Source organism: Meles meles, chromosome 1, assembly GCF_922984935.1.
Source record: "Meles meles chromosome 1, mMelMel3.1 paternal haplotype, whole genome shotgun sequence".
In the NCBI taxonomy this organism is placed as follows: domain Eukaryota; kingdom Metazoa; phylum Chordata; class Mammalia; order Carnivora; family Mustelidae; genus Meles; species Meles meles.
In genome coordinates this window covers 65,280,848-65,307,630 of record NC_060066.1, presented here as the reverse complement: position 1 = coordinate 65,307,630, position 26,783 = coordinate 65,280,848, and the positions used below count along the sequence as shown (strand labels likewise).

The following is a 26,783-nucleotide window of genomic DNA, read 5'->3' as shown; positions in this document are numbered from 1 at the left end:
AAGATTTAATTTATTTATATGAGAGAGAGGGAGAATCAGAGAAAGCACAACAGGTGGGAGGGTCAAAGGGAGAAACAGATGTCTCAGTGAGCAGGGAACCCAATGTGGGGCTCGATTCCCAGACTCCAAGAACATGACCTGCGCCAAAGGCAGATGCTTAAGCGACTAAGCCACCCAGGTCCCTCCACCCCCACCCCCAGTTGACATTTAAATACAAGAATGAATTTATTAAGAACCTTATTTATTTATTTTTAAAGGTTTTATTTATTATCTGAGAGGAGAGAGAGAGAGAGCTAACACAAGCATTGGGAGGGGCAGAGGGAAAGGGAACAGCAGACTCCCTGCCGAGCAGAGAGCTAGAGGTGTGACTGATCTCAGGACCCTGAGATCATGACCTGAGCCAAAAACAACCAACTGAGCCACCCATTTGCCCCACTAAATAACTTCAAAATTTGAAAACAGTATAGTAAAACTATTGGTGTGTACTAATTTTATATTGCTGCAGAATAAATAACAACACACCTAGTGCCTTGAAACGACACTTATTCATTAGCTCATAATTCTATACATTAGAAAGAAGTTGAGGAGAGCAATGCTGTGCTGTCTGCTTAGGGTCTCACAAGGTCAAAATCAAGGCCAACATCAAGGGCTGAGCTGCGGATGGGCCTTACCTTAAGGGTCTGAGGAAAAAATTCACTTGCAGGCACATTCAGGTTGTTGACAGAATTCAGTCCCCCGTGATTGTAAGAATAAGTCCTACTTCTGTGCTGGCTGTTGGCCAGGACCACTCGCAGAAGCTGCCTGTGTTCCTTGGTACATGGCCCCTCTATCTTCAAAGGCAGCAGTGGCTCACTGAATCTTTCTTGTGCTTTTAATTTGTCTCTTACTCTTGTGCCACCAGCCTGAGAAAACTCTCTGCTTCAAAGTGCTCAACTGACTGGGTCAAGCTCACTTGAATAATTTACATATTTTGAGGTCAACAGACTTGGAATTTTATACAAAATCCATTAATACCACTACCTAGATTAGGATTTGGTTACAAAACCAAGGGATGGGATTCTTGATAGTGGGGTAAGAGAACACGTTTAGAATTCCATCTACCATATGGGGTGTGAAGTTTTTTTGGGTTTGCCTTCTTAGAGTTCAAACACACTGGTTTTCTGTGCCTGGAAAGCCACATTCCAGTCTATCTCTTATATTAAGTCATTATTATTCTGTCTATTTTGTCTGTTTGCTATCTTTAGGATCTTGTTGTATTCTTTTTACAGTTAAAACTACTCTAAAAATTTCCCTTTGTGTTTATTAGAGGTCTCAGTAAGTTGAGTAAGTATTATATAATAGGGTTTAGGTAAGCAGGAATGAATGGACATGGGTTTTCTAGAATAGGGTAAAATTTAAATAATTTGGGGCTTTGCATATGTGAAAAAAATGCAAGCTTAAATGCACTGCAAATATTTCTTTATATTTGAGGCTCCTTCCAATGCTGCTTGATGAAAGCATGGTAGAAATAGACTTCTTGGGGAGGCAGGGGTGGGAAAACTCTTAACTATTTCACTGGATTTCTATTGCAGTGAATTTGTGTCATGGCTCTTGGAAATTGGAGAGATTCACAGGCCTGAGGAAGGTGTACACTTAGGACAAGCATTATTAGAAAATGGAATCATCCACCATGGTAATTATTTTGTTAATTACTAAGTTATTCTCTTTTGCCACCAGTTGGAAGCATCTTGATTCTGTTAATCCATTTGGTTTATAGTAAATGTCTATGTTATAGGATGCTTATGTATTTTTAACATTTCAAGTACCTAATATATATAGAACTGCAGTTCTGGGATTTTGTGGAATATGGGTTTATGGTGATATATTTGCTAATTTTAATGTGAATGGCTACGAAACCAGCAAAAATTAGAAATATGGGTGAGTATTTACCTGGGATAGTGGAGGAGGACATGGCAAGTTCTAATTGGAGTATTTGGGGCTGCATTATGAGGGAAAGGGCCTCAGGTAAGGCATTATAGAATGAGTAGAACTCTGACAGGGCAGAAGGGAAGAAGGACGTCCTTCCCTGAGGTATGGGAGTGGGATAGCTCATGGTGGCCTCTTAGGAACTAGCACAGACTCTCACGAGGCAAGACAGTCTACTTCCCAGATGGATATACTGGAGAGGAAGAGTTCAGTGGGAGAGGTAGGCACATCTAATCCCACAAGATCTTAACTCTCTGGCTGTAATATGTTGGGTTTATTCTGAAGGAGATGAGGAGATGATGTTCACTTTTAAGCAGAAAAGTGGCCAGAACATGGCTTTAAGAACGCTTAGGTGCAGCAATGTGGAATGCGGAGTGGAGACGTTGGAGACACTGTGGGGAAGCCCCATCCATCAGGCAGCCCCTGCCTTTCTCTGTAGTAGGAGGATGATGGCTGTGTTCTAGGGCGTGATGACAGTGGCCCATCTGGGAGACTTTGGTGAAGCTGAAGCAGCCTGTTTGAAAACTGTTGGATGTGGGAGATGAGGAGTAAAGAGCAAGATCAGGTTACTGTGAGATTTCTGTCTGGTTGACAGGGATGATTATTCAGGAGAAGGAGCAGGGTGGGAGAGGATAAAGGGTTTTTGTCAGGATCGTTATAAGACATCCACAGGGAAACACCCAGCAAGAGGTTGAAAATGTATGTGTAAACCTCAGTGTGTACAATCATGGGAATCATTTCAAGAGAGCACCAGTTTCCTGAGAAGATCAGTAACAAAGAAGAATGCAGTGATAATGGGACTGAGAAGTAAAGCGTGAAGAATTTCTAATGCAGAATGTGGGAGAGGAGAAAAAAGGGGAATTATGAATAAACATAGGTATTTGACTAAGCTACTTCAATGTTCTTTTTTTTTTTTTTTTTTTTTTTTTTTTTTTTTCAGTTAGAGTGGGATGAAACTGAACTAGATTCTCCCAGTTTTTCCTCACCATCCTGGGTGCCCTGTGAATTCTTCCACCAAAATAGATTGCTAATCAGACCACTTCTGTCATTTCCAGGATCCCCACCTTCTTTCCAGTTACAACTTCTCCTTCCTTACTCCTGCTTTTGTCCACCATCCCTATGACACAGCCTCCAGGAAACAGCTGGAGACCTTTTAAAACAAATGTAAGCGCAAAGCATTTTCCTGCTTATAATCATCTCCTGGCATCCCATTACACTCAAAGAAAAGTCTGGAACCTCTTACTTACTATGGTCCAGATCTCTTACCACGGCCCACAAGGCCCCACATAGTAGGGCCCCTGACTTCCTCTGTGAGTTGGCAAATAATGTTGTACCCAGCTCATTACACTGTGGCCCCTGTGGTTTTCTGTCTCTTCCTTAAACACTCTGGGATGACTCTGCATTTAGGATCTTTGCTCTTGCAATTCTCATTCAACTATTACTTATTAATTCCTAGTATATACCATGGAGCTTTCTAGGTGCTGGAGGGACAGCAGTGAATGAAATGACAAGAGTCGCAGTATTCATGACTCATGTCTTCAGTGACACTCTTTGAGAATCTCATCCTATTACCATAAACTGTGTTTTTAATTTTTGAAATTTTATTCATGAACTTATCACTCTCTAAAATTATCATGCTATTTTATTTGTTTATTTATTATTTCTCTCTTTACCTCCCATATTGATTCTGGCCCCCCATCAAAGTAGAAGTACTATAGGAACAGGATACCTGGAGTGCCCATCACATGTAGGTGTTCAATAAATATTTGCTCAGTGAATGAATAAAGGAGTAATTATATTGTTAGTAAATAGATGATAATAGTGATAAATTGTAGGTGATTGTGTTCTTGATTCTTTAGCACTGTGAAAACACACCACATATCATCTAGTGTGCTAAAACACATCATCCAAAAATTATAAGTAAATATGAAAAGATGTTGAGTTAGAGGACTTTCCTCTTGGATGCTTCTCTTTCCTTTCTTCTAACCCCAAGCCCAAATGTATATGTGGGTCAAGAAGAGAATATGTTGTGTTTTGTCCTGCAGTCTACTGAAGCTCAAGTAGGTGGACTATCGAGAGGTTCTACATACAATCATAGACCTTCAGAAATCTGGTGATTCCTTTCTCATTTAGGCTACATACTTCCAGGAATTATGTCTTACCAGTAGAGCAAAGAAGGGAAAATCTATTTGTGAACTATTTGTTTATTCCTTCCTTACTGACTCTTTCCTTCATTCTGTGTGTAAGATATTATGCTACCTAGCATAAAATTATCGTGTTATGGCCTTTATTTCTTATGGCCTAATAGTTTAAACCTAGCTTTTAACCTTATTCATCAAGCAACCCAGGTGTTGACATATTTCCTTTCAGAAAGGTAAAAATCCAGCAGGATGGGATAATTAACTTTTTGCTGAGAACACTGAGAAGGAAAACTGTATTGGTTAACAATAGCTGCTCTAACAAATTTAAACCTCAGTACAGTGGCTTCTATTCTAGAAGCTACTTTTTCTCTCAGGTAAAACCAGTCACTGCTGGAGGATGTTGGAGGCACCAGGGTTTTTGTCCTGGGAGAGAGGCTCACCCTCCTTCAGTGCAGGACTCTTAACGGTCATTTTGAAGGAGTGTTGGAGTTTTTGGATTGTTTGTTTTAAATGGGCCTATAAATCTAGGGAATTATATTAAAGCCAGAGTAATCATTATATAAACTTGTCGATGTTTTATAGTGATATCAGCATATAATAGTCATAAAAATGACTTTTAACATTTCAGTATAGGTTTTCATAACTTCTGTTGTTAATTTGAATGATTTCAAACTATTATGAATTAGAAATAAAAGGAAAAAGATCTTAAAGCTGTCAACAATTGATTCTGTTATTTAAATTATTTAAAAGAGTATTTTAAAAATGTGACTTTTGGTACTTGTATGGGATTGTTTACTGTATTTAGAAAGACCTATATGCTAAGTTTGTTATGATATTTTCCTTTTTGATATGAGGTACCTTGTAATAGATAAAAGTTAATTACAAAAATTGTGTTTCCAGAGCTGAGAAGAGTCAGGGCGTGGGGAAGAGGATGTCCTTTGAAGGGGATATTAGGTTATTTTCCAGCCCCACTTCTACTATTGCTTTTGTATTTCATCAAAGGTGACCTAAGAATTATATGAGAACTAGTCTATTATTTGCATAGTGCATTGGGTTCTGAAAACCGAAAACATAACTATTATGGGTGGCATTATGCTGACTTACAATTACAAAACTGTTATGACTTTGCCTGAAATCATGAGTAGCTAGCCAAACATTTACAATTCAATTGTACGTTAGTACAAAGCAGAGTTTAAATAATATTTGTTAAGTATCTTCATGAATAGTCTTTTGGAGTCTGACCTATTCTTCAGTTTATAACTGCTGAAAGCTCTTGAAGGAATCAGAGAGTTCCATGGAGAGAGAATCACCCTTATTTATTCTGTTAAGAAGTTTCTCACTGCATTTTTTAATTGCCTTCCTTTATTTATTCATTTTTTAAAAGATCGTATTTATTTATTTGACAAAGAGAGAGACAGTGAGAGAGGGAACACAAGCAGGGGCAGTGGGAGAGGGAGACGCAGGCTTCCTGCCAAGCAGGAAGCCCGATGAGGGGCTTGATTCCAGGACACTGGGATCATGACCTGAGCCAAAGACAGATGCTTAACGACTGAGCCACACAGTCACCCCAGCTGCCTTCCTTTAAAAAATAAAAAAAACAACAACATAAGATTTTTTCGGTAAGGGATATCAGAATGGGAGAATTTCAGTCCCAATCAACTTATCCTCCAACTTCAGACACCACTTTTTTCCAATACAATTTTGAAAAGGAAGTAAGAGATACATTCTGGATCAAAATTTATTTTGAATGCAAAAACCCTTTGATTATTTAACTTATAAGAACTTAAATCTTTTTGAACAATGATAATTTTAACCCGATTAACTCCTTTTCTGATAAAGCACTGACTACTCTCTATTAGTGTCGTTCTATTTGTCAGTTTGATTTTAGTGTCCTGTACTATTATTGTTATCAGGATTTGACCAGTTGTAATGTCAGATTTGGCATATAGAATTTTTGTTGCTGAAAGTAATCACTTATTTAAGTCCCCAAAATTAACTAGTACAGATTCCCCTGAACTAGGAGTAGGAGAACATATTATGCAATTTCACATTAATAATTTTATTTGAATGTAGAAATATGAGCCAAACATGCTAGTGTTATTGGTATGTGGCTCCAGTTGCATTTAGTGAAAATAGAGTTCCTAAAATAAAGTTGGATCAACCATCTGTTTTGAAGAGAGAAAACTTAAAAAGTTGACTGTTATTGCCACTATTCACATTGCAAATATTGTTGAGAACTTCATAAAAGCAAAGTCTTGCTATATCAGGAATTACTGGGTTGAAACAGCATATGTTTTCGGTATGACATGCTGATACATTTTCTTGTCTGGGTCTACTATTTATATTATAAATGCTTATGCAATTCAGAGACCTCATTTATTATATCCAGTAGTGTGCTGAGGTTGGCTTATACAGACTTGAGAAAGTGGGTAATTAAATTCTTAGAAATTTGCAAGCTGGTTGTAAGACACAGATATTATTAAAAATTATATGAAGAAATAGTACATAAATTATACTATAAACAAAGTTCATATATTATTAAAACTCATTATTTCCTAATTATTTTACTATATTTTATTGTTCTCCAGGTCCTTAGTGTTACTTATATCTATTATTTCTTTATAGAAATATGAAATAATAATGTATCACTGCTTATCTTAATCAGTGTTCAGTGACTTTATTTTGGTAGCTTGAAATTGGCTGGTGTGGGAATATTTATTACCACAGAAACTGGTGAATACTATAGGTTAGCACTCCTACCCCACCATGTAGAAAGCCAGCTGTATCCCTAGTAATATCTCAATATTGCATAGTTGTTTAGAAGACAGCGTTAAGCAACCTTTCTCACATGACCTGTACTCTCAAGAGTTAATAAACCCATTTTTCACATTCAGGAAGTTGGGGGAGTGCATTTGAGTGCAGAGCTATTCACCACTTTTTCCAAGGCAATAGCTAAGAGTTCTAGATTAACCCAAGATGAATTATCAAAGTCTTGTAAGAGTTTGCCCTACAACTAATCACTCCAATTTGAACAGGGATTTTAAACCACCTTTTGTTTTATTGTGGCAAGAGACATTTGGGGCCAACGTTTCCTTGAATTTTGAAATATCAAGACAATCATTTATTTCAATGACTCCTAGGGGATAAAAATTAGAATAGGTAGATTGCAGAGAAGAAATAAGTGACTGGTCGTGAAACATGCCATAGGATTGCAAAATATTTCTTGCCATACTATTTTTCTTTCACACATGTTTTTTCTTTTTGGCTTGATCTGGAAAAAAGGAGATGCCAAAAGACTGTGTTTTCTGTCTTTCTTTGGCAGCTGTCCTGTGTCAATCTGATGGCTGCAAGCCATGCACATGGTTTGGGTAGGTTGGGGTAAAATAGCGGAAACTTCACATCTGTGTGTGTATGTGTGATAAGTCTTTTGGCTTTCTTCTGGATTCCACAAATGTAGTTCTTTTTTTTTTAAGATTGTATCTATTTATGAGTGAGAAAGAGCGCACGAGTGAGAGAGTGAGAGAGCATGAGCAGGGGGGAAGGGCAGCAGGAGAAGCAGACTCCCCACTGAGCAGGGAGCCCCATTTGGGGCTCCCTCCCAGGACCCTGTATCCATGACTTGAGCCAAAGGTAGACGCTCAATGTACGAGCCTCCTGGACACGCCTCATCAAATGGAGATCATGAAAATTAATTCCGACAACTTTTTCTCCCCCCCTTCAACATTTTAAATAAAAAGTAAAGGTCAAAGTCTTCTAGCTAATCATGAAAACAGAGCCCATTGTGACAAATTATCTCTTCGCATTTCCTCTAAAGAAAACATTTAAATATAAACTCTTCAAAGTTTAATTTGTGGGTTTTTTCCCTCCACAATCATTTTTTGGTTAAAAGTGTCTGTAACATACTTTTCCCAGAAATCAAAAGAAAATGAGAGGAATTTAAATAGGAGTCTTTATGAATATGAAACTCTTGTCTCAAGGACGGCAAAGGATGACCATTCTCATTTCTACTAAGGGCAAAAAACATTAAGTGACATGTGAGAAAAGCATTTCTCAGTTTCAGAAAACTGTTGAAATTTTGGAATAAATTGCATATTGAAATTATATAGTGTACTCCAGAGATGTAAACACAGAATAAATGGTCTAGATTGGTGTATGGGTGGTCTTGGCCTGATTGCTGTGGGATAAAACAAATAAATACTAAAATTCACTTCTAGGACTGAGAATTGAATTATAATTCATTAGTTAGATTATCTGCTCTTTGAAGGACACTTTTTGCTCAAATTTGTGGTACTGTGAAGAAATAGAAAACAGAACGTTGTATATTTATATAAATAAAATAATACACTGTGCATACCCTTGTACTATGCTAACCCAATATTATAATCTCAACTTATTTCTTTAATCATTATATGGAAATCATAAAAGTATTAAATAACAAAATTCTAACATGAATCCTATCAGAATACTGAATTAGTATTACTGTGTTAAGGAAACAAAAGTTTTTGGTAAAACGACACATTTTAGCATTTGGGAATATGTATTTTATAAATTATTTGTTTTTGTTTGCCAATTTTTAGATTGTCAATATTTTAGTATATTGTTTCTGTGTTCTTAGTTACCGATAAACATCAGTTCAAGCCAGAGCAGATGTTATATAGATTCCGCTATGATGATGGAACATTTTATCCAAGAAATGAAATGCAGGACGTGATTTCAAAGGTAACAGCCTCTCCCAGAACTTTTTATCAATGGCAGAATTCATATTGTCATACTGCACCAAGACAAAATGCTGTTGAGAGACTTAAAAAAAATTCTAGTATAGAAAATGGCATTCATAAGCAAGCCTCTCAGTCTTTTCTTGCTATTTAAAGAATTCTAGGGTTAGATAATTTTTTTCATTCTCTTGTGTAGTTCTTTATGGAACTAATGAAATTGCATCCTCAGATTATATCCACTGAAAGTATATCACATGTGGCAACAAGTGGCTATTATACTCGAATAAATTTTTTAAAAAGATATATAAAATGTATGTAACATCAGTTTTCTTTGCACACTTGATGAGATTTATACTGACATAAAATGAACACATAGTGTGAAGTGTTGCTGCATAGATTTATTTTCTGCTAATACTTTGGAACTTTACATTTTAAGAAAAATAATTTTAACTCTTTGTAAAGAGTCATATGTATATGACAAATTCATAGTACAATTTAATCCTGTTTTTAATTATTTAAGTTATACTGTTTTTCTGATGTAATGCAGTAGTTGGATAACTTTAAATTGGTAGAGATTATATAATGATTCCAGAATGTTGACAGTAGATTTGTCTCAAAATTTCATTGGTCTGAACTTTGAATGATCCTCCTCGTTTTTGACATATCTTTATTTTATAATAGGGAGTGAGATTATATTGCCGTCTTCATAGTCTGTTTACTCCAGTGATAAGGTGAGTCTGGTTTCTAAGTTCTGGGCAACTTATATGGCAGTATTTGTATTGCATATTAGGTACTTATTATTCAGCTGGAATCTCTTGGTTTATTTTATTATTTTATTTTATTATTTCACTTATTCTGTAAGTGGAAATTTTACTTTTAAAGATTATTTTAAGTAATAATTGACCTGAAAATATTTCTAAATTTTCTGAGACTCTAATTATGCATTTTTTCCACTTTTTAATTCAGATTTCTAAAATTATTAGTCATTAATTCATACTAAATTATAGAATTGATAATGAAATAATTCACATTCAGTTAATATTTAGTAAATAATAGTTCGCTGGGAGAGAATTTGAAAATACTATTTACTATAAATACTACTCTGATTACTGTATGATTTCCTTTCTCAGTAAATTGTGTAATCAATTCTTGGATATGTATTTTTATAATATGTCTAATAGTCTTTTATCCAAAGGAAAGATTTTGTACTTGAAAATTCAGAATTACTTTGGAGTTAATAAGTAAAACAGTATAATTTTATTCTCTACCAATTTTTTCCTTCTGAAAAGATATGCCCTTTTTTTTTGAAGTGGAATCATAATTAATTTTCAGTTTACCTCTCTAGAAAGACAGCAGAAAACTGAGTTTTGTGTTATGATTACTAATTGAAGTGATGTTATATTTTTATAAAATTTACACTGATATACATTGATAGAATGTAGTATGATGCTACACTAATTTCAGATGGCCAGCTATCATTCAGAGTTTATTGACTGAAACTTCATATTCAGGACAAAAAAAAAATGGATGTATTATTTCCAAAAGGAATAAAAACCTTTTTTCAGTCATGGCTATAGAATCCAAATGTTTGATGTGTTGTGTTTCTATTTTTCATTCTGGTTTCCAATTTCAAGGAAACTCAGAACTTAGGGGAAAAAAAATCCCAAAGTGGTTGTTTAAGTGTATTGGAATGCTCACTAATGTTTTATAGAGAACACAGTGCAGATCCTGGAGGAAGAAAGAAAATTTACTCATCACTCCTGAAATTGCCCTGTCCACTTTCACAAACAGACTTCCTAAAGTAAAAAGAAGTGAAAATGAAGCTATATTTATAGATTCCCTACTAGATTTCTAGCATAGCCTCCCTGAAAATATTTTGGATAATCTAACACTAAAAGATGGTTACTTCACTCAATAGTAAGTTGGTACTTAAATCTGTTTTTTCTGCTAAACTCATAAAAACAATCATGGTTTTGCATGGAGCACTGGGTGTTGTGCAAAAAGAATGAATACTGTTACGCTGAAAAAAATAAATAAAATGGAAAAAAAAACAAAAAAAAACAAACAATCATGGTTACAGTTTTCATGTTACCTGTGTATATGTAGATTTCATATGTGAGAAAATGTGCTCTGAAAATATATTTTTAGCCATATGGGATTTCTTATCAAGAAGGTTACATTCCATAAGAGCTGATAAGAAGGGATTATTCTTTGGCTAGAAATGACAATTGTTTATGAGTTGTCAAGGAAAAATTTATGGGAAAAAAACCATAAAGCAGATGGAATGTATGATAGTCATGCTTTTAATATGTGTGAACTCAGCTTACAAAATTAAAAATTACTTGGGTGAAGAATTCACTAACTCACATGTGTTTTATAATAGACTGACTATCCTTTTCCTTCTTATTGGTGCTTATGGAAACCAAGATGAAATGGGCAGTGAGGTATCAGAAACATGGAAATAGATTTAAAAAGATATAATCAATTAATTAATTTTTAAAATTTTTTTTTAAAAAGAATCTGCTATTGATTACTGGCTAACCTGGTGTATTCATTCCTAAAATCTCTTTTAGTAATATCAACTATTTTTCAGGGACATTTTTTATGAAGGTGGATAAAATGATGTCAGTATTAATTGTCAGTTGCTGATGGGGCTAAAGAACTGTGAACAGAGCTAGTAATTATTTATCACTTCAAGTTACTTGCAGTTCCGATCTTTTGACATTTTGAAAAGACTGTCATTTTCTCTTTGATCTAGGCCTACAAAATGAATGAATTATAGATTTCTGCCCTGGGGGCCCCATTCTGATCAGGAGCACTTGTTGGTATCTAACTTAACTTTGAATGATTTCCCAGATCTGGGAAGTCTACTGAAAGGAGAGGTTAATGTAGAGTCGCTGGTTGCCTTGGTTCCCTGGGGATGGGGTGTCACTTGTCCATGCTCTGATCAGACAAGATGAATGACAGGGTTCTCAGCATGTTTACCTTAGGACGGACCTGCTGTCTGCCCCTGCAGCTGAGCCAAACAAATAATCCTCCAGTGCTAATCCAGCCTTCCCGGAGAATTCAGGAATAAAAGGGGTTGCTTTATTCTCCACATTTTGAGGAGTTGTTGTAGTTGTTGTTTTTTGTTTTTGTTTTTGTTTTTGTAGGCTCTTTCTTGATTTTAAGGGAAGAAATTCTATTTTTATTATTCTTTTATTGAGATACTTATTTCTAGCTAAATCATTGTTAGATAATATAGAAGCAATAATTTATCTGTGTCTATGAACATGTCAAAGGGGAAATATCCTGTTTTGGTATCATTGTGGCTCTCTTCCGATATAAGCTGATGAAGGAATTTTCAGGTGTTATATATATCTTGTAAACCTCTCTTTTTTTTTCTCGTAAACCTCTCTTATTTGCACATAATTTGGATAATAGATTCAGATTATATTTAGTAGACTTTTTTGTTGCACACTGATATTAAATGAAACATTTTCCTGCTCTTACTTATCCTCTCACCGGCTTTGGTTTCTTTTTCCTCATAGAGATAAAGATTACCATTTACGAACCTACAAGTCTGTAGTCATGGCCAACAAGCTGATAGACTGGTTAATTGCACAGGTAAACAGAAAAAGAACTTGCTGAGTTACATTCATTGCTGCCTTAAGCTTTGAGGTGATTTAGGTACCTTCTTTGGTCCCTGCGTGCAGAGGAGACACAGGGAAATAGCTTGACTAAGTTCATACAGCTAATACAGAGTTAGGATTTGAATCTAGGTACTCTGACTTCACAGTCTTCAGACTTAATTTTTATGCTATATGGTCTTTCAAGAGCAAGATGCTCCTATTTTTAAAATATCAACTGAGATCCAGCGAAAAACTAAGTGTAGGGGCACCTGGGTGTCTCAGTCAGTTAAGCGTCTGACTCTTGATCTCTCCTCACGTCTTAATCTCAGGGTCGTGAGTTCAAGACCCACATAGGCCTCTGTGCTGGGCATAGTGCGGACTTAAAAAAAAAAAAAAGAAAAGAAAACAAACAAACAAAAAAACCCGAAATGTAATTTGAATATATCACTGAAGAATACATATTCACAGATGCTAAAATTTCTTGCATGTTTTGTTCATAATTTGTTTTAAGATATCTGTTTATTAGTCCTAGCAAGTTATTCTAATCTCCCTATGCCTTTCTGTTAGATAGTAATTGTGCTTTGACAATATAAGCTTTACTATTTATCTACAAAGATTTTAAATAGGAAAGTCTGAAATTTATTGTTATTGTTGCTCTGGTTCTCAGAACGTGGGAGCTGACAGCAGGTACTGAGAAAATGTTATTTGCAAATTAGGGCATTTACCCCCAACATACTAGATATTCAAATATAAATTTAAATGTTTTATCATTCTAGGTCACCTAATATATAATCAATGTTTAATACTGGTTACAAAACACTTTGACAGAACTTACTGTTTTGTTAGGGGATATCGCTTGGTTGAAATGTTGTCAAGCTTAGGTATTTGAGTCAATTTCATAAGCAGTTTTACTTTTTTTGTAATTAAATAAAGTGGCCTACATTTGATAATCCTAGAATGTTCTTTGTTTCAAATATCAGTGTTTAATTCATATTCAACTCATCTGTGCACATAAATTTTGAGATTTTTATTATTTAATTTTAATTTCTAGACTATCCAAGACTGCCTACTTTTGTATTTATAGCACTTAAATGTATTCTATTTAGAAGTTAGGATTTTAGATTAAATCAAGCAATTATTTTTAGATAAAAACTAATTCAGGGGCGCCTGGGTGGCTCAGTGGGTTAAAGCCTCTGCCTTTGGCTCAGGTCATGATCCCAGGGTCCTGGGATCAAGCCCCGCATTGGGCTCTCTGCTCAGTGTGGAGCCTGCTTCCCCTCCTTCTCTCTCTGCCTCCCTCTCTGCCTGCTTGTGACCTCTGTCTGTCAAATAAACAAATCTTAAAAATAAAACAAAACTAATTCATACATGCAATGGGTTTACTTGAGTCAGACTTTTATAACATTATGGTCAAATATGTGTCATTAGAATTGGTTCTGTACTTGATATCAGAGTTGGCATTTCACATAGCAATTAAAATCTTATAGAATTCACACGATCTTATACTATATATTGACCAGACACACACACACACATATATATATATACTATATATTGATTGTGGGAAAACTGAAGAAAGGTTTTTTGAAGTGAAAGTTGGTGCCTAATAAATATTTAAAGTCCTGACTCAGGAAATCAGTGAGTACCTTTTTTTTTTTTCTTTTTTGGCATTGTTTTACTTTTCAAATATGAGCATTAGAAAAACAGAATAAAAACTGAACCATGTTGCAGTTATTTTTTTCTTCAGATTTTCTTAGTGTTCTGTTACAACAATGTCTTAGAAATTATATGTAGTAGAAATTAGGGTGATGGATTGGGACTCAGGTAACCTAAGATCTCATGATGGTTCTTCTGATAAGTAGTTATGCAGAATTGGACAAGTCCCTTCATCTCTCCAGATTTTATTTTCACAACTCTCTACTTCTTACTGGAATTATGATCAAACAGAGAAAACAGCACAGGGACATTAGAATAACTTGCTAGGACTAACAACAGATACTTTAAAACAAGTGGGTAGGCAAAACATGCATTGTAGGTATGAATAATCGATTTTGAGTGAAAGCAAGGATAAAAATAAGCACAGAGTTCAGAGTTCAGCAACCCGACTAGGAAGAAGTAAAATGAGAAAGTACTTCTTAACCATTAAACCTACAACTCTAAGTTTAAGCACACCTATGTGCATATGCCTGTTCCTTTATATGAGTCCTTAGATGAATAAAATAGAAGTTTTCTGGATAAAAACCTAACAGAAGGTAGCATTGGGCTTTCATATTTGCTTCAGTTATATGATCTGATTATTTTTTTCTGCAAGACAGTGAAAGAGAAGCTTGCATTTACAGGCTCAGCTGACAATTTACTTTTAGGGTCTTATAAATCACCCTGTATTAGTAGGTCTCTTTAGGGGTCCTTAAAGAGCAAGACCATTGGTAGAAGGAATGTGATAGTAGAGATTATGCATAATGATTTTTCATTAACTTTAGTGTGTTTTCAATACATAGGATATTTTCTTGCTGCACAATTGGGATAGAAGATTGAAAAAATAAGAGAAAGGGATCACTTGTGGTAGTAATAAATTTTAGTTACTTATATATTTTTATGTTTAATACAGTATGGTTTTACTCAAGAAATATATCTTTGTTTTTTCCCTTAATGTCAAAAAAAGATGTTTTCTTAAGTGAATGTTTTATAGCAATTAGGTGCATCATGAGCTTATGAAAACAGTGTGTGCCCTAACAAAAGAATGTTTCTGTCAGTGTGGTGCTGGGAATGTCAAATGCAGTAAAGACACAACAAAACCTTCAGTTGCCTATAAAGTTGTGCCATGTTTTTGTGATTAACAGGGGGATTGTCGCACCAGAGAAGAGGCAATGATATTTGGTGTCGGACTCTGCGACAATGGATTCATGCACCATGGTAGGTATTTTTAACCTGAAGGCTTACAGATGTATTTTTCTGTTTTGTTTTTGTTAGGGCACTGGGACTATCTCATTGTTTTAGTGAATTCATTTAGAGATGAGCCAGTAAAACTGTATGGGTCTTGCTATGTGCACAGGCCAGATCACATCTGCATTTTATTTCACCACTGGTGCCATTCCTATGTCTATTGCTATTATCTACCACTTGCCATAACTTCTATTTTCTTTTTCTTGACTGACTCCAGAAGAGCAAAAGCTTGAACTAGATGGAGTGGGTTTTTTTTTTTTTAAAGTAGCTTTGAAAAAAAAAAAAAAAAACTTTGAAATTACTTTCAATCAGACTTAAGGTTTTTTTGAATGCCAGTATATGTTAAAATGATTTAAGTGAGAGCATATTATGGTTGGATAATCATTGTTCTTTTTAGAAAAATGATTTTAAAATTTTATCAGAGATAAAATTATAAATCTCTGGAAAAAATGTTTCATTTTGTCTACTAATTAAAGATTTTCTTTCTTGTTTGAACTTCATTTCATCTAAATTTTAAAAATAATGAGACTTAGTCTTCCCTCTCTATTCATAGCATCTTATAGAATCCACAAACCTATATTTTTCACTGTTTACATATATATAACACATATATGCTTATAAACACATATTTGATAACACTTCTACCTATTTGTCAATTACCTTCAGAAGGTTATTACCTTTTTTAAAAAAGATTTGTATATTTTATAAAGAGAGAGAATGGGGGAGAGACAAAGAGAGAGGGAGAGAGAGAATCTAGAGCAAACTCCCTTATGAGGGTTGACCTAGCCTGGGCTCAATCCCACGACCCTGAGATCATGACCTAAGCTGAAACCAAGAGTCAGTTGCTCAAACAGCTGAGCCACTCAGGCGTCCTAATATTATCTATCACCTTTCTCTGAAGAAGGCAAAACCTTCAAAAACAAAAACAAAATCAAAACCTTCAGTTGTGTTGAGAGCATCTTTAGTTAGCATACATTCATTTGGGATTCCATTACATCCCACTATCTCTAGAGCACTGTGTGAGATGTGATAGAGAAATATAAGTCCCTGATGAACAAACTATTGAATGGGAGAAACAATATTATTATAGGCAATTAAATCTATAATATCAGGCTGAAAACCTTTTTTTGTTTTTTTTTTTCTTTCTTTTTGTTGTTTTTTCTTTCTTTTTAAAGCATCAACAAGCAGTCATTTTATCTAAATATTTATGTTAAAATACTGATTTGGGGTGTCTGGAAGGCTTAGTCATTTAAGCAGCCAACTCTTGATTTTGGTTCAAGTCATGATCTCAGGATCATGAAATCAACTCTACATTGGGCTCATGCTCAGTGTGGAGCCTGTTTGAGAGTCTTTCTCTCCGTCTGCCCCTCTCATGCTTGTAGTCATATGCACATGCTCTCTCTCTCTCTCTCAAAAGTATGAATAAATAAATAAATAAACAAATAAAATAACAAAAAAAAATAAGTATTGAGTTAAAAAGATTGAGTTAACAACAAAAGTTTTCCCTACAAAAGTCTAAGTCAGAAAAAGTCTAAACACATCCAATTTGTCCCCTCCCTGGCCGTATTGATGCCCTTTCTCACTCCCGTTAAGCAAACTATTTTTTGGAGGAAAATAGCAGTAGCAAAACATCATACAAGTTGGGGGGAAGTGCTTGGGTCATGTAGGTAAGACCTAACTTGATCTCAAATATATTCTCATTTCTATTGTCAACTGTAACAGGTTACCTTTTAATTTGTGCTTGATAGTTTCATTTGTTAACCCAAGTTGCTGGCCAGTCTTCCATTCAAAGATCAATACATGTATCATCTGGTCAAGAGTTATTATTTGGAACTCTGTAAAAATAATGAAATAAAATAGTTTTGTATTGGTTTTTATATGCCAAATTAATCACATTTATTACCTCATTTTTAGTTCTCTATGTTATGAAGATTTTATCACCCCCATTTTCTGATGAGGAAACTACAGTTCAAAGAGTTTAAGTAACTTTCCCAAAGTTACACCCAGAATCAACCCCACACCTGGAGGTCTGTCTCCTCATAAAGTCAGACCTGGTACAGTGCCATGGGACAAGCCTCTTCCCTTTAGCTACCCTGCTCAATGAATCACCCCGTTCCAACAAGTATGCTTCAACCTACCAAGGATACATAAATAGGAATAAGAGAAGATTTCTCTTTTTTTTTAATATTTTATTTATTTGACAGAGAGAAATCACAACTAGGCGGAAAGGCAGGCAGAGAGAGAGGAGGAAGCAGGCTCCCTGCAGAGCAGAGAGCCCGATGTGGGGCTTGATCCCAGGACCCTGGGATCATGACCTGAGCCGAAGGCAGAGGCTTTAACCCACAAGCCACCCAGGTGCCCCAAGATTTCTCTTTTAAAATATTTTGACTGCTGTCTGGATCTCACTATAAATTCTATCAGTATTTAGCTTTATTTTTTTTTAAGATTTTATTTATTTATTTGACAGACAGAGATCACAAGTAGGCAGAGAGGCAGCAGAGAGAGATGGAGAAGCAGACTCCCTGCTGAGCAGAGAGCCCAATGCGGGACTCAGTCCCAGGACTCATGACCTGAGCCAAAGTTAGAGGCTTTAACCCACTGAGCCACCCAGGCGCCCTTAGCTTTATTTTTAAAAAGGTTAATCTTTGGGACTTTGGGCAAAAATATTAATATTCAGATAAAAGGGGAAAATGACCTTTATTGAAATAAGATTATTTGAGAATAATGTTTTTAAACAGAAAAAAAAAAACAACCCGAAGAATTAGTGGAAACTAAAATCGCATTTCACCCAGATGATATATTTCTGGTTTGAAGTGTTAGAACACAAGTAACCACCGTGGGAATTGCTCACACACATAAGAGCAACACTTACCCATTTGAATTTTCCCATAATTGTTCAGGATATTAAAAACATGCTTCAAATGTTTACTACAAATTCAAAACAATGTAGGCTTCTATGTTTTGGATTACATATATTTTTTGATTCAGTATAATCTTTTATTAAATTTGGGTGAGTACAAAAAAGTTAACATTGAAAAAATAGTTAAAAATTCAAAATTCTTTACTTAACAGTAATTTAAAGGAAACATCATCTTGAAGCTGTTGAAAGAAATAGAATAATATCATAGGGATATTTGTGAATGCAACTTCTTCTAAGAGTATGACATTGAAGGGCGCCTGGGTGGCTCAGTGGGTTAAAGCCTCTGCCTTAGGCTCAGGTCATGATCTCAGGGTCCTGGGATTGAGCCCCGCATCAGGCTCTCTGCTCAGCAGGGAGTCGACTTCCTCCTCTCTCTCTCTCTGCCTGCCTCTCTGCCTACTTGTGATCTCTGTCTGCCAAATAAATAAATAAAATCTTTTAAAAAAAAGAGTATGACATTGAGGTTATAGGACAGGTATTAGTTTATTTAATGTCTATTAGTATGGAAAATGGGTTCATTTTTTGGATTAATTGGAACAATTTGGATCTCTGTTTTTGTAGTCCTTGAAAAAAGTGAATTCAAAGATGAACCCCTACTTTTCCGTTTTTTTGCGGATGAGGAAATGGAAGGATCAAATATGAAGCATCGACTTATGAAACATGATTTAAAAGTTGTGGAAAATGTTATAGCCAAATCACTATTGGTAAGATCATCAATATGTTATATAAGTTTTCTTCATTTATTCTGTTTGATTTGTACCTTTTTTCATAGTTTCTTTATTAGTAACATTAATATTTTGCATTTCAGATTAAATCCAATGAAGGCAGCTATGGTTTTGGGTTAGAAGACAAAAATAAAGTTCCAATAATAAAGTTGGTAGAAAAGGGGTCTAATGCTGAGGTAATGTAAATTAGCATTTTATTTAAATTTGTTGTCCATAACATACAAATATAAAAGTTCTAAACAAATTGAAATCAGCTTTTAAGTATCTCTATTGAATAATCTTATTCTGAGTTCCTACTCCACTATTGGAATTTGTGACAGAGTTCATGTACTCAAAGATAGTTGGAGGGAGGTAGTGTAAAGATCTATAGTTGGGAACTTCTTCACCTCCTGGGAGGTCACATGGCTCATTCCATGTCCCTGAGACTTCCCTGTTCATCATCATTCTAGTCTCTGGAACCCTGTGGAGACTGTGTATAGTGGGACTACATTTTCTATGTCAGATAACTGTTCTGTTAAATCAAAGTCTACGTCTTTTATTTTCCTATTACTTTTGACTGTCTTATAAAAATATAATTTTTTTCTATTTTATTTATTTATATTTTATATAATCGGTAAAGTGCATGCTTTGACTTATTTTCTCATTAGGTTAATGCTGATTGATGTTCTCTCACCTCAGCAGTTTTTAAACAAAGGAATCTCCTGATCATTCATTCAGAATTATTTATTTAGTACTTATTATATGCCAGGCAGTGTTCTAGGTTCTGGGAATACAGCAATGAACAAAAGAGACAAAGTCTCCTGCTCTCATGGAACATACTGGGAGTGTTATATCTCAAATATGTGAGATTTAAAGTATTCTCACCTTGCTACCTGGCCTGTAAACATGCCTTAATCCTCAAGCAAACTTCTAAATATAGAAATCTTAATTGAAGACTGTGAGAATAAGTGTGACTTTTTGCTTTGAACCTATTTAAAGTTAGTAGCAAACTTCCATCCACCCTCCTATTTGCTAATACCCAAGGTCTTCATCTTTTACCAAAACACAAACTCATGCAAGACAGTGTTTTAGGTACAGCACATTCATTTAAAATGAAATAACTCTGGTCAGCTCATACTTTGTTAGTGGGCTGGGCCAACTAATGACTAGTTTTAGTAATTTTCTGCAAGAAGGAAATGTTTCTCCCAGACATTTTCTGTGGGTGTTCTTAGAGTATAGCTTCATCTGACTACGTCACTGATTAAGTGCCCTCTCCCAGGTTTTCATCATTTCTCTGATAACCAAAACAGCATGTAGTTCGGAGGCAGTGGGATTGGTTAAGAATGGTGGGCTGGTTGGTATGGAGAGATAATGTCTTCTTTGCAATCTTTTCAGCCCCTGACAATCTGTGCTTTTTTGGAGCTCTTTTCCTTGGGTTCCAGGCCATTCCTCTCTCCTGCCCTGGAGACGTTTATGCTGTGTCATGTTAGCAATGCATATTTGGTTATCATTGTTGGCTATAGAGAGGTTGAATCTCTCTGAATTAATTGGATATAAATGGAAAACAGTAAAAAAAATTAATATGGGGTTTGACTGTAGTTTAAAGGATGAAATAAGAAAAAGAACTATAAGATTCAATTGAAAGAGGGCCACAGGAGGAGTACAAAATTGTCATAAAAGGGGGGGGCAGGGAAATTCAGTGCAAATGGGTGATCAAATTTAAAACTAGGTCAAAGAGAATAACTGTGTTATATCCCCCACAGTTCTGTTGTGTGGAATTATATAAAACACATTGCAGATGTTTTGAAATGTTAAAAATCTGTAAGTTCTAGGTCTTTTCATCTTCTAATTCTGTGAAAAAAAAATAGATTCCTTATTAAAATGTAATTTGACTTTTTTTTTTCCTATTTCTCTCTTAGATGGCTGGCATGGAAGTTGGGAAAAAGATTTTTGCTATTAATGGTGACCTAGTTTTTATGAGACCTTTCAATGAAGTGGATTGCTTCCTGAAATCATGCTTAAACAGCAGAAAGCCTCTAAGAGTTCTTGTGAGCACAAAGCCAAGGGAGTAAGTTGTATTTTATGTGGGATTTTAAAAATTAAACATAGGTGAGTAAAATAGAAAAGTTAACTAAGTACATGTCTAGAATTAAATATCTCATTGCTTGGGACATTTAAACCTTACCAAAATCACTAATACTGGTCTTCAATGATGGGAAAAAACTACATTGCTCATGCTGCTAATGCTTGCTCCTCAAATCAGGTAGTTTCAGCAGAAATAATACTTCCTCCTTGCTGCCCGAATTTTCCTGGTCTGGGTTAGGTTGATTCTGATTATAAGTGAAGAAAACTGGTAGAACACTTGATAATAAGGAACTGTATTCCCCATGTTCAGCTCTAAGAATTTCAGGTCTATAATTTGGTCATATATTATGTTTATAATTAAATGCTTATAAGAAATGGGAGCACAATTATGTGAAATACACTTGCGTGCTTGCTTGTACTTAGTGATATGTCAATTCTTTTAAAAAAATGCCTAGTTATCTACCTACCTATGATTAAGGAAAAAACCTCATGTTTATTATAGCCAATTCAGAAAGTATAGGTTTTCTAAATGAAGATGTGTTTCTTATAATCATATCATCCATAAATAGCCATTACTTTTCTGAAATTCAGTGATAGCTCATTTTTTGAAGTGCTGATACAGATTTACACAACCATGTATTTATAAAATGGGATCATGTATTATAATCTGTTTTTTTAATTAATAGGAGATTTTGGATATACTTGGTAGACATTGGCTTTTCTTCTGCAAATCATTGATGGACTGGTGTTTCTGTGTCACATTTCCATGATTTGTTTAACCAATAAGTTAAATTAGTATAAATTATGTGAAGTACTTCATGTAATGTTTTAATGTACTATGATTATATCAAAATTGCTGTTTAAAATTTAATTTTACCATTTCTTAATTGTAATAAGCAACTTTATTCATTTTAAGGTAAATGAAGGTTACCACTTAAAAACAAAAAGGTTTATTTTAACCTCTTGCGAAAATATTCTCAGTATATATAGCATAGTATTCTTCCCTGCCTTAATATATATATATTCAGCAATAACTAGGTGCACTCTTTAACTTAGGAGTTGAAATGCAATGTGATAAGCTAGAATATATGTGCTGCCGAAGCAAGCATACAATGTAATGAGCTAGATTCTACGGCATTAAGTCATCAAGGTCAACGCTAAAATGTACCAGGGAAAGAGTGTGACTCATTAAAATTACTCATTTAGGAAGACTTTGGTCTAGAGGGCAGAGAGTAGCCATAATAGTGTCTTCTCTCTAAACCTAATGTTCATCTATTACTCCCTATTAACCCAACCCTAAGTAGGGTAAGGCTCACCTAGAAGCCTACCTCTGGTCACTTAGAGGACACTTAAAAGGAAAAGGACAGACTGGAAAGGAATAAGGGGGTCATAGCCCAAATCAATCATTAGTAAACAAAAACGTCCTCCCTTTGGCCCCATTGCTCCTGATTTAACCCTGCAACTACTGATTCACTGATCATAGACATTTCAACAGTTGGATCATTCTGAAGTCCTCAACTTTAAGACTAAATAGATAGGGGCAAATCTTCAGTCCAAGAACTAACTGCTAGACGAGCAACATTAGAACCTGCGTCTCCTGACTCTTCCTGCAGTGTTTGTCACACAGTATCTGGAACCCCCTATTTCCTGTTCAGGTTCAAGCTTTTCTTCCACTGCTTGCTTGCTAATTGTGTTGCTTCAACATCTTCATCCATAAAAAAATGGAGATGATGAGTGTCTGTGTTGTGGAGCTGCTAAGAACATTAAATAAATTCAGGTTTGTAAAGGACTTAGTGACTTGTTCAGCACATAGTGTGTGTTCTAGTGATGTTTTCTGTGATGCTTGTCTATTCTCTTATTTCAATTTTTCATCGCTTCTTTATTATATCAGAAACATTTTATATTGTATTTCAAAATAGTTTGGAGGATAGAGTACTCATTTTTCATCTTTTACTTTTATTTTTTAATATATTTTTATATATATATTATTTTATATATTAAATATATTAAATATATTTAATATATTTTTTAAAGATTTTATTTATTATTTATTTATTTATTTTTTTAAAAGATTTTATTTATTTATTTGACAGAGAGAGATCACAAGTAGACAGAGAGGCAGGCAGAGAGAGAGAGAGGGAAGCAGGCTCGCTGCTGAGCAGAGAGCCCGATGCGGGACTCGATCCCAGGACCCTGAGATCATGACCTGAGCCGAAGGCAGCGGCTTAACCCACTGAGCCACCCAGGTGCCCCAAGATTTTATTTATTTGATAGACAGAGATCACAAGTAGGCAGAGAGGCAGGCAGGGAGAGAGGAGGAAGCAGGCTCCCTGCTGAGCAGAGAGCCCGATGCGGGGCTCGATCCCAGGACCCTGAGACCATGACCTGAGCCGAAGGCAGATGCTTTAACACACTGAGCCACCCAGGTGCCCCCTCATCTTTTACTTTTAATTTGCTTGAAATCTATAGCCTTTCCTTTATGTCCTTATTCTAATGTATGATTCCTATAAATCATTCTTTCATATTTTCTTACAGTACCCACTTATACTTGATGTATTGTCTTGTCTGGGGTTAAGAAGGAAAGCAGAAATATGAGAAGTTCATCCAATAGAAGTTTTCTTTTGAATCTAGCTGTATTTTACACTTGATAGCATCAAAGAATTTTTCAAAAGGCTTTGTAGCAGATTATTTAGTGCACTTACATTCTATGAGAAATAGACTGTTCCTTTTGTATAATTTTAATTCTTCGTTTAATAGATAATATAGTGGTCCCAGCAGGGAAACATGTTTTCCAAAGATCATTTGACGAAGAGGGCCCCAGTATTATGACCAAAATCACCTCATGGTGTTTGTACAAAATTTTTAAAGAAATCTATAATAATCTTCTTGAAGATTAGGGTAAGGTCAGCCTTCCCTAGCAATATTAGAAGGACAGAAGACCTTGCTCAGAAAGAACCAAGAGGCTGCTATGAATTCCTCATAATCCACAAAAGCAACAACAGCTCACCATGGCCTGAAAACTTGAAGGTATTTCAACAAAAGTGAACTCTCATTTGTAATACATAGAAGCATGAGCTACTTCTATTTTTTTGGTTCATGCTCAGAAAATGCATTTATTATTCCCTTTTTCTTTCCCTTAGTTATCTTCAGTTTTTAGGTATCTTTTTTTTTTTTTGATAGATAGTAATAACAAGGTGCTATTCAAAGGAAACAAATACACCCTTATACACCAAAAAGTATATAATTAAGGATAAAAGATAAATTTGTCCTATGACCTCTACTCCACCAATATGTAGATCACTTCATAGTGTATAGCCTGTGGTGTGTAACCTAATTCATAATATGGCTTTCAAGTTTCCCTAAAACAGATAATTCGTATTTGAATCACCAAATGCTGGAACGCCTGCCTCATGTATATTCCAGATTCCAGGACCAGCCTCTGCTGTCAAACACTAATGCCGTATAGGGCTTTCTCAAGGGTTCTAGGCACAGTGTTGCTCAAATTTCTCTAGCAGCTTTTTTTAATAAACTGTAAGTAAGTGTTGCTGTACCTAACTTCAGACTCTGTCTAATGTGCCCTTGAAGTGCTGCTGACATTTACTTCATGATTAATTCATCATCTTTTGAAGAACACTTTTGTTTCTTGGGCATCTAGGGCTATCAAAATTTATTGCATTGTATTAGTTTGTCTTTGTTCTGTACTGCAATTTATGATACTCATTTTTATAGTTATAATGTTCCACCTTATCTCATGTTCTCTGCTTTTCATTGTTGCTCTCTGATCTCCGGCTTCCTTCTGTGGAGTGCTCACTTACTAGTGCCAAACAGGTCTGTCATAGCAGCAGCTTACACAAGCTCTCCTTTCCTTCAGTTTCTTTTCCACATGGCTTCATTGGAAATATTTCTTTTCTTATTCAGGTTTTCCCTTTTGATGTAGTATTCTTTTCTTTCTTTTTTAAAAAAATATTTTATTGCCGGGCGCGGTGGCGCGCACCTGTAGTCCCAGCTACTCGGGAGGCTGAGGCAGGAGGATCGCTTGAGCCCAGGAGTTCTGGGCTATAGTGCGCTATGCCGATCGGGTGTCCGCACTAAGTTCGGCATCAATATGGTGACCTCCTGGGAGCGGGGGACCACCAGGTTGCCTAAGGAGGGGTGAACCGGCCCAGGTCGGAAACGGAGCAGGTCAAAAAAATATTTTATTTATTTATTTGACAGAGAGAGATACAGCAAGAGAGGGAACACAAGCAGGGGGACTGAGAAGGAGAAGCAAGATTCCTGCTGAGCGGGGAGCCCGACAAAGGACTTGATTCCAGGACCTTAGGATCATGACCTGAGCCAAAAGCAGATGTTTAATGACTGAGCCACCCAGGCACCCCTTGATGTATTATTCTTTCAAAATTTCACTGAATAAATACTGCAGTTAATCACATTCTTAAATTATTTTGGTGTAGTGTTTGACAGATCTGTTCTTTATTACTGGCTTTTTGTTGTTGTTCTTTGATGAAGTTCCCAACATCATCAACAGCTAGGATATATTAACTCTATGTTACTTTTATTAGTTTCACAAAGAAATTTTACAGTGCGCTGTCTTCTTTGCAACAGTAAATTAAGGAGTTGCGTGCCTGAGTGTCTCAGTCTGTTAAGTGGCCAGCTCTTGATTTTGGCTTAGGTCATAAACTCAGGTTGTGAGATGGAGCACTGAGTCTGAGTCTGGCTCCAAGCTCAGCAGGGAGTCTGCTTGAGGCTTTTCTCCTTCTCCCTCCCTGCTCACGCACTCACACTTTTTCTCACTCTCTTTAACATAAATAAATTAATTTTAAAAAATCAACTAAGGAGAGAAGCTTCCATTTTATTTAAGTGCTTACATAATTTATAGCATGATGTAGGGCAGTTGACCAAAGATTCCTTTTTTAATCTCTACTGACACCCTGCAAAGTTAAGTTTTAACTTTTTGTAGAAAGTCAAGCTCAGAGAAGTTAAGGAGTTCATGAAAGTTATTCAACTATCAAGTGACTAAATGAGGATTCAAAGCTAGTTTTTCCTGATCCTGGAGCCTGTACCTTATTCAGCATATACCATGCACTAGCCGTGCTCCATTGAGAAAGTCTGTCATGCAGGTCTACTGGGTGCCTATGTAAGGGCATGCACCCTATTTGTCTCCTGTTTCTAGCCCAGTCAGTGTCTTTTATACAGTAGACTCTCCACACATATTTATTAAAAGAATGAATAAAAGTGGACACTATTGTATTAACCAACTGTGGCATTTTAACCTCATCTTACCCTATTTTCTGACTGATTTTAGGACAGTGAAAATCCCAGATTCAGCTGAGGGACTTGGATTCCAGATACGAGGATATGGCCCATCGGTTGTCCACGCAGTAGGAAGAGGTGAGGAATTCATCCTGCATGGCAAACAGCTTTTCAGCATATTTGGATATTGCCTGCTGAATAAGAATATGTTCAAAATGTGCATGGTCATGTTGTCATGTGTTTTCTCAGAAGTATTTTTACTTTATTGGCTCAATGGCAGTACATTCCTAAAAATACTCATGGGGCGCCTGGTGGCTCAGTTGATTAAGCAACTACCTTTGGCTCAGATCCTGATCCTGGAGTCCCAGAATCGAGTCCTGCATTGGGCTCCCTGCTTAAGCAGGGGAGTCTGCTTCTCCCTCTGACCTCCCCGCCCCCCACTCATTCTC

At 35.7% G+C, this 26,783-nt stretch overlaps 1 protein-coding gene across 4 annotated transcripts in view; it reads left to right on the top strand.

Moving 5' to 3' along the window:
* PREX2 (phosphatidylinositol-3,4,5-trisphosphate dependent Rac exchange factor 2) overlaps window positions 1–26,783 on the top strand; it is a 331,391-nt gene that overhangs the window by 145,206 nt on the left and 159,402 nt on the right. For 3 of the 4 annotated variants that reach the window (XM_045979892.1, XM_045979874.1, XM_045979899.1), the window contains 9 exons: window positions 1,572–1,672; window positions 8,722–8,825; window positions 9,503–9,552; window positions 12,352–12,427; window positions 15,273–15,345; window positions 18,857–18,999; window positions 19,104–19,196; window positions 20,919–21,067; window positions 26,387–26,472. In XM_045979892.1, coding sequence (XP_045835848.1) covers window positions 1,572–1,672; window positions 8,722–8,825; window positions 9,503–9,552; window positions 12,352–12,427; window positions 15,273–15,345; window positions 18,857–18,999; window positions 19,104–19,196; window positions 20,919–21,067; window positions 26,387–26,472 — 875 coding nt within the window. The remainder of the gene's footprint in view (window positions 1–1,571; window positions 1,673–8,721; window positions 8,826–9,502; window positions 9,553–12,351; window positions 12,428–15,272; window positions 15,346–18,856; window positions 19,000–19,103; window positions 19,197–20,918; window positions 21,068–26,386; window positions 26,473–26,783) is intronic. The other variant, XM_045979882.1, reaches the window with a different exon arrangement.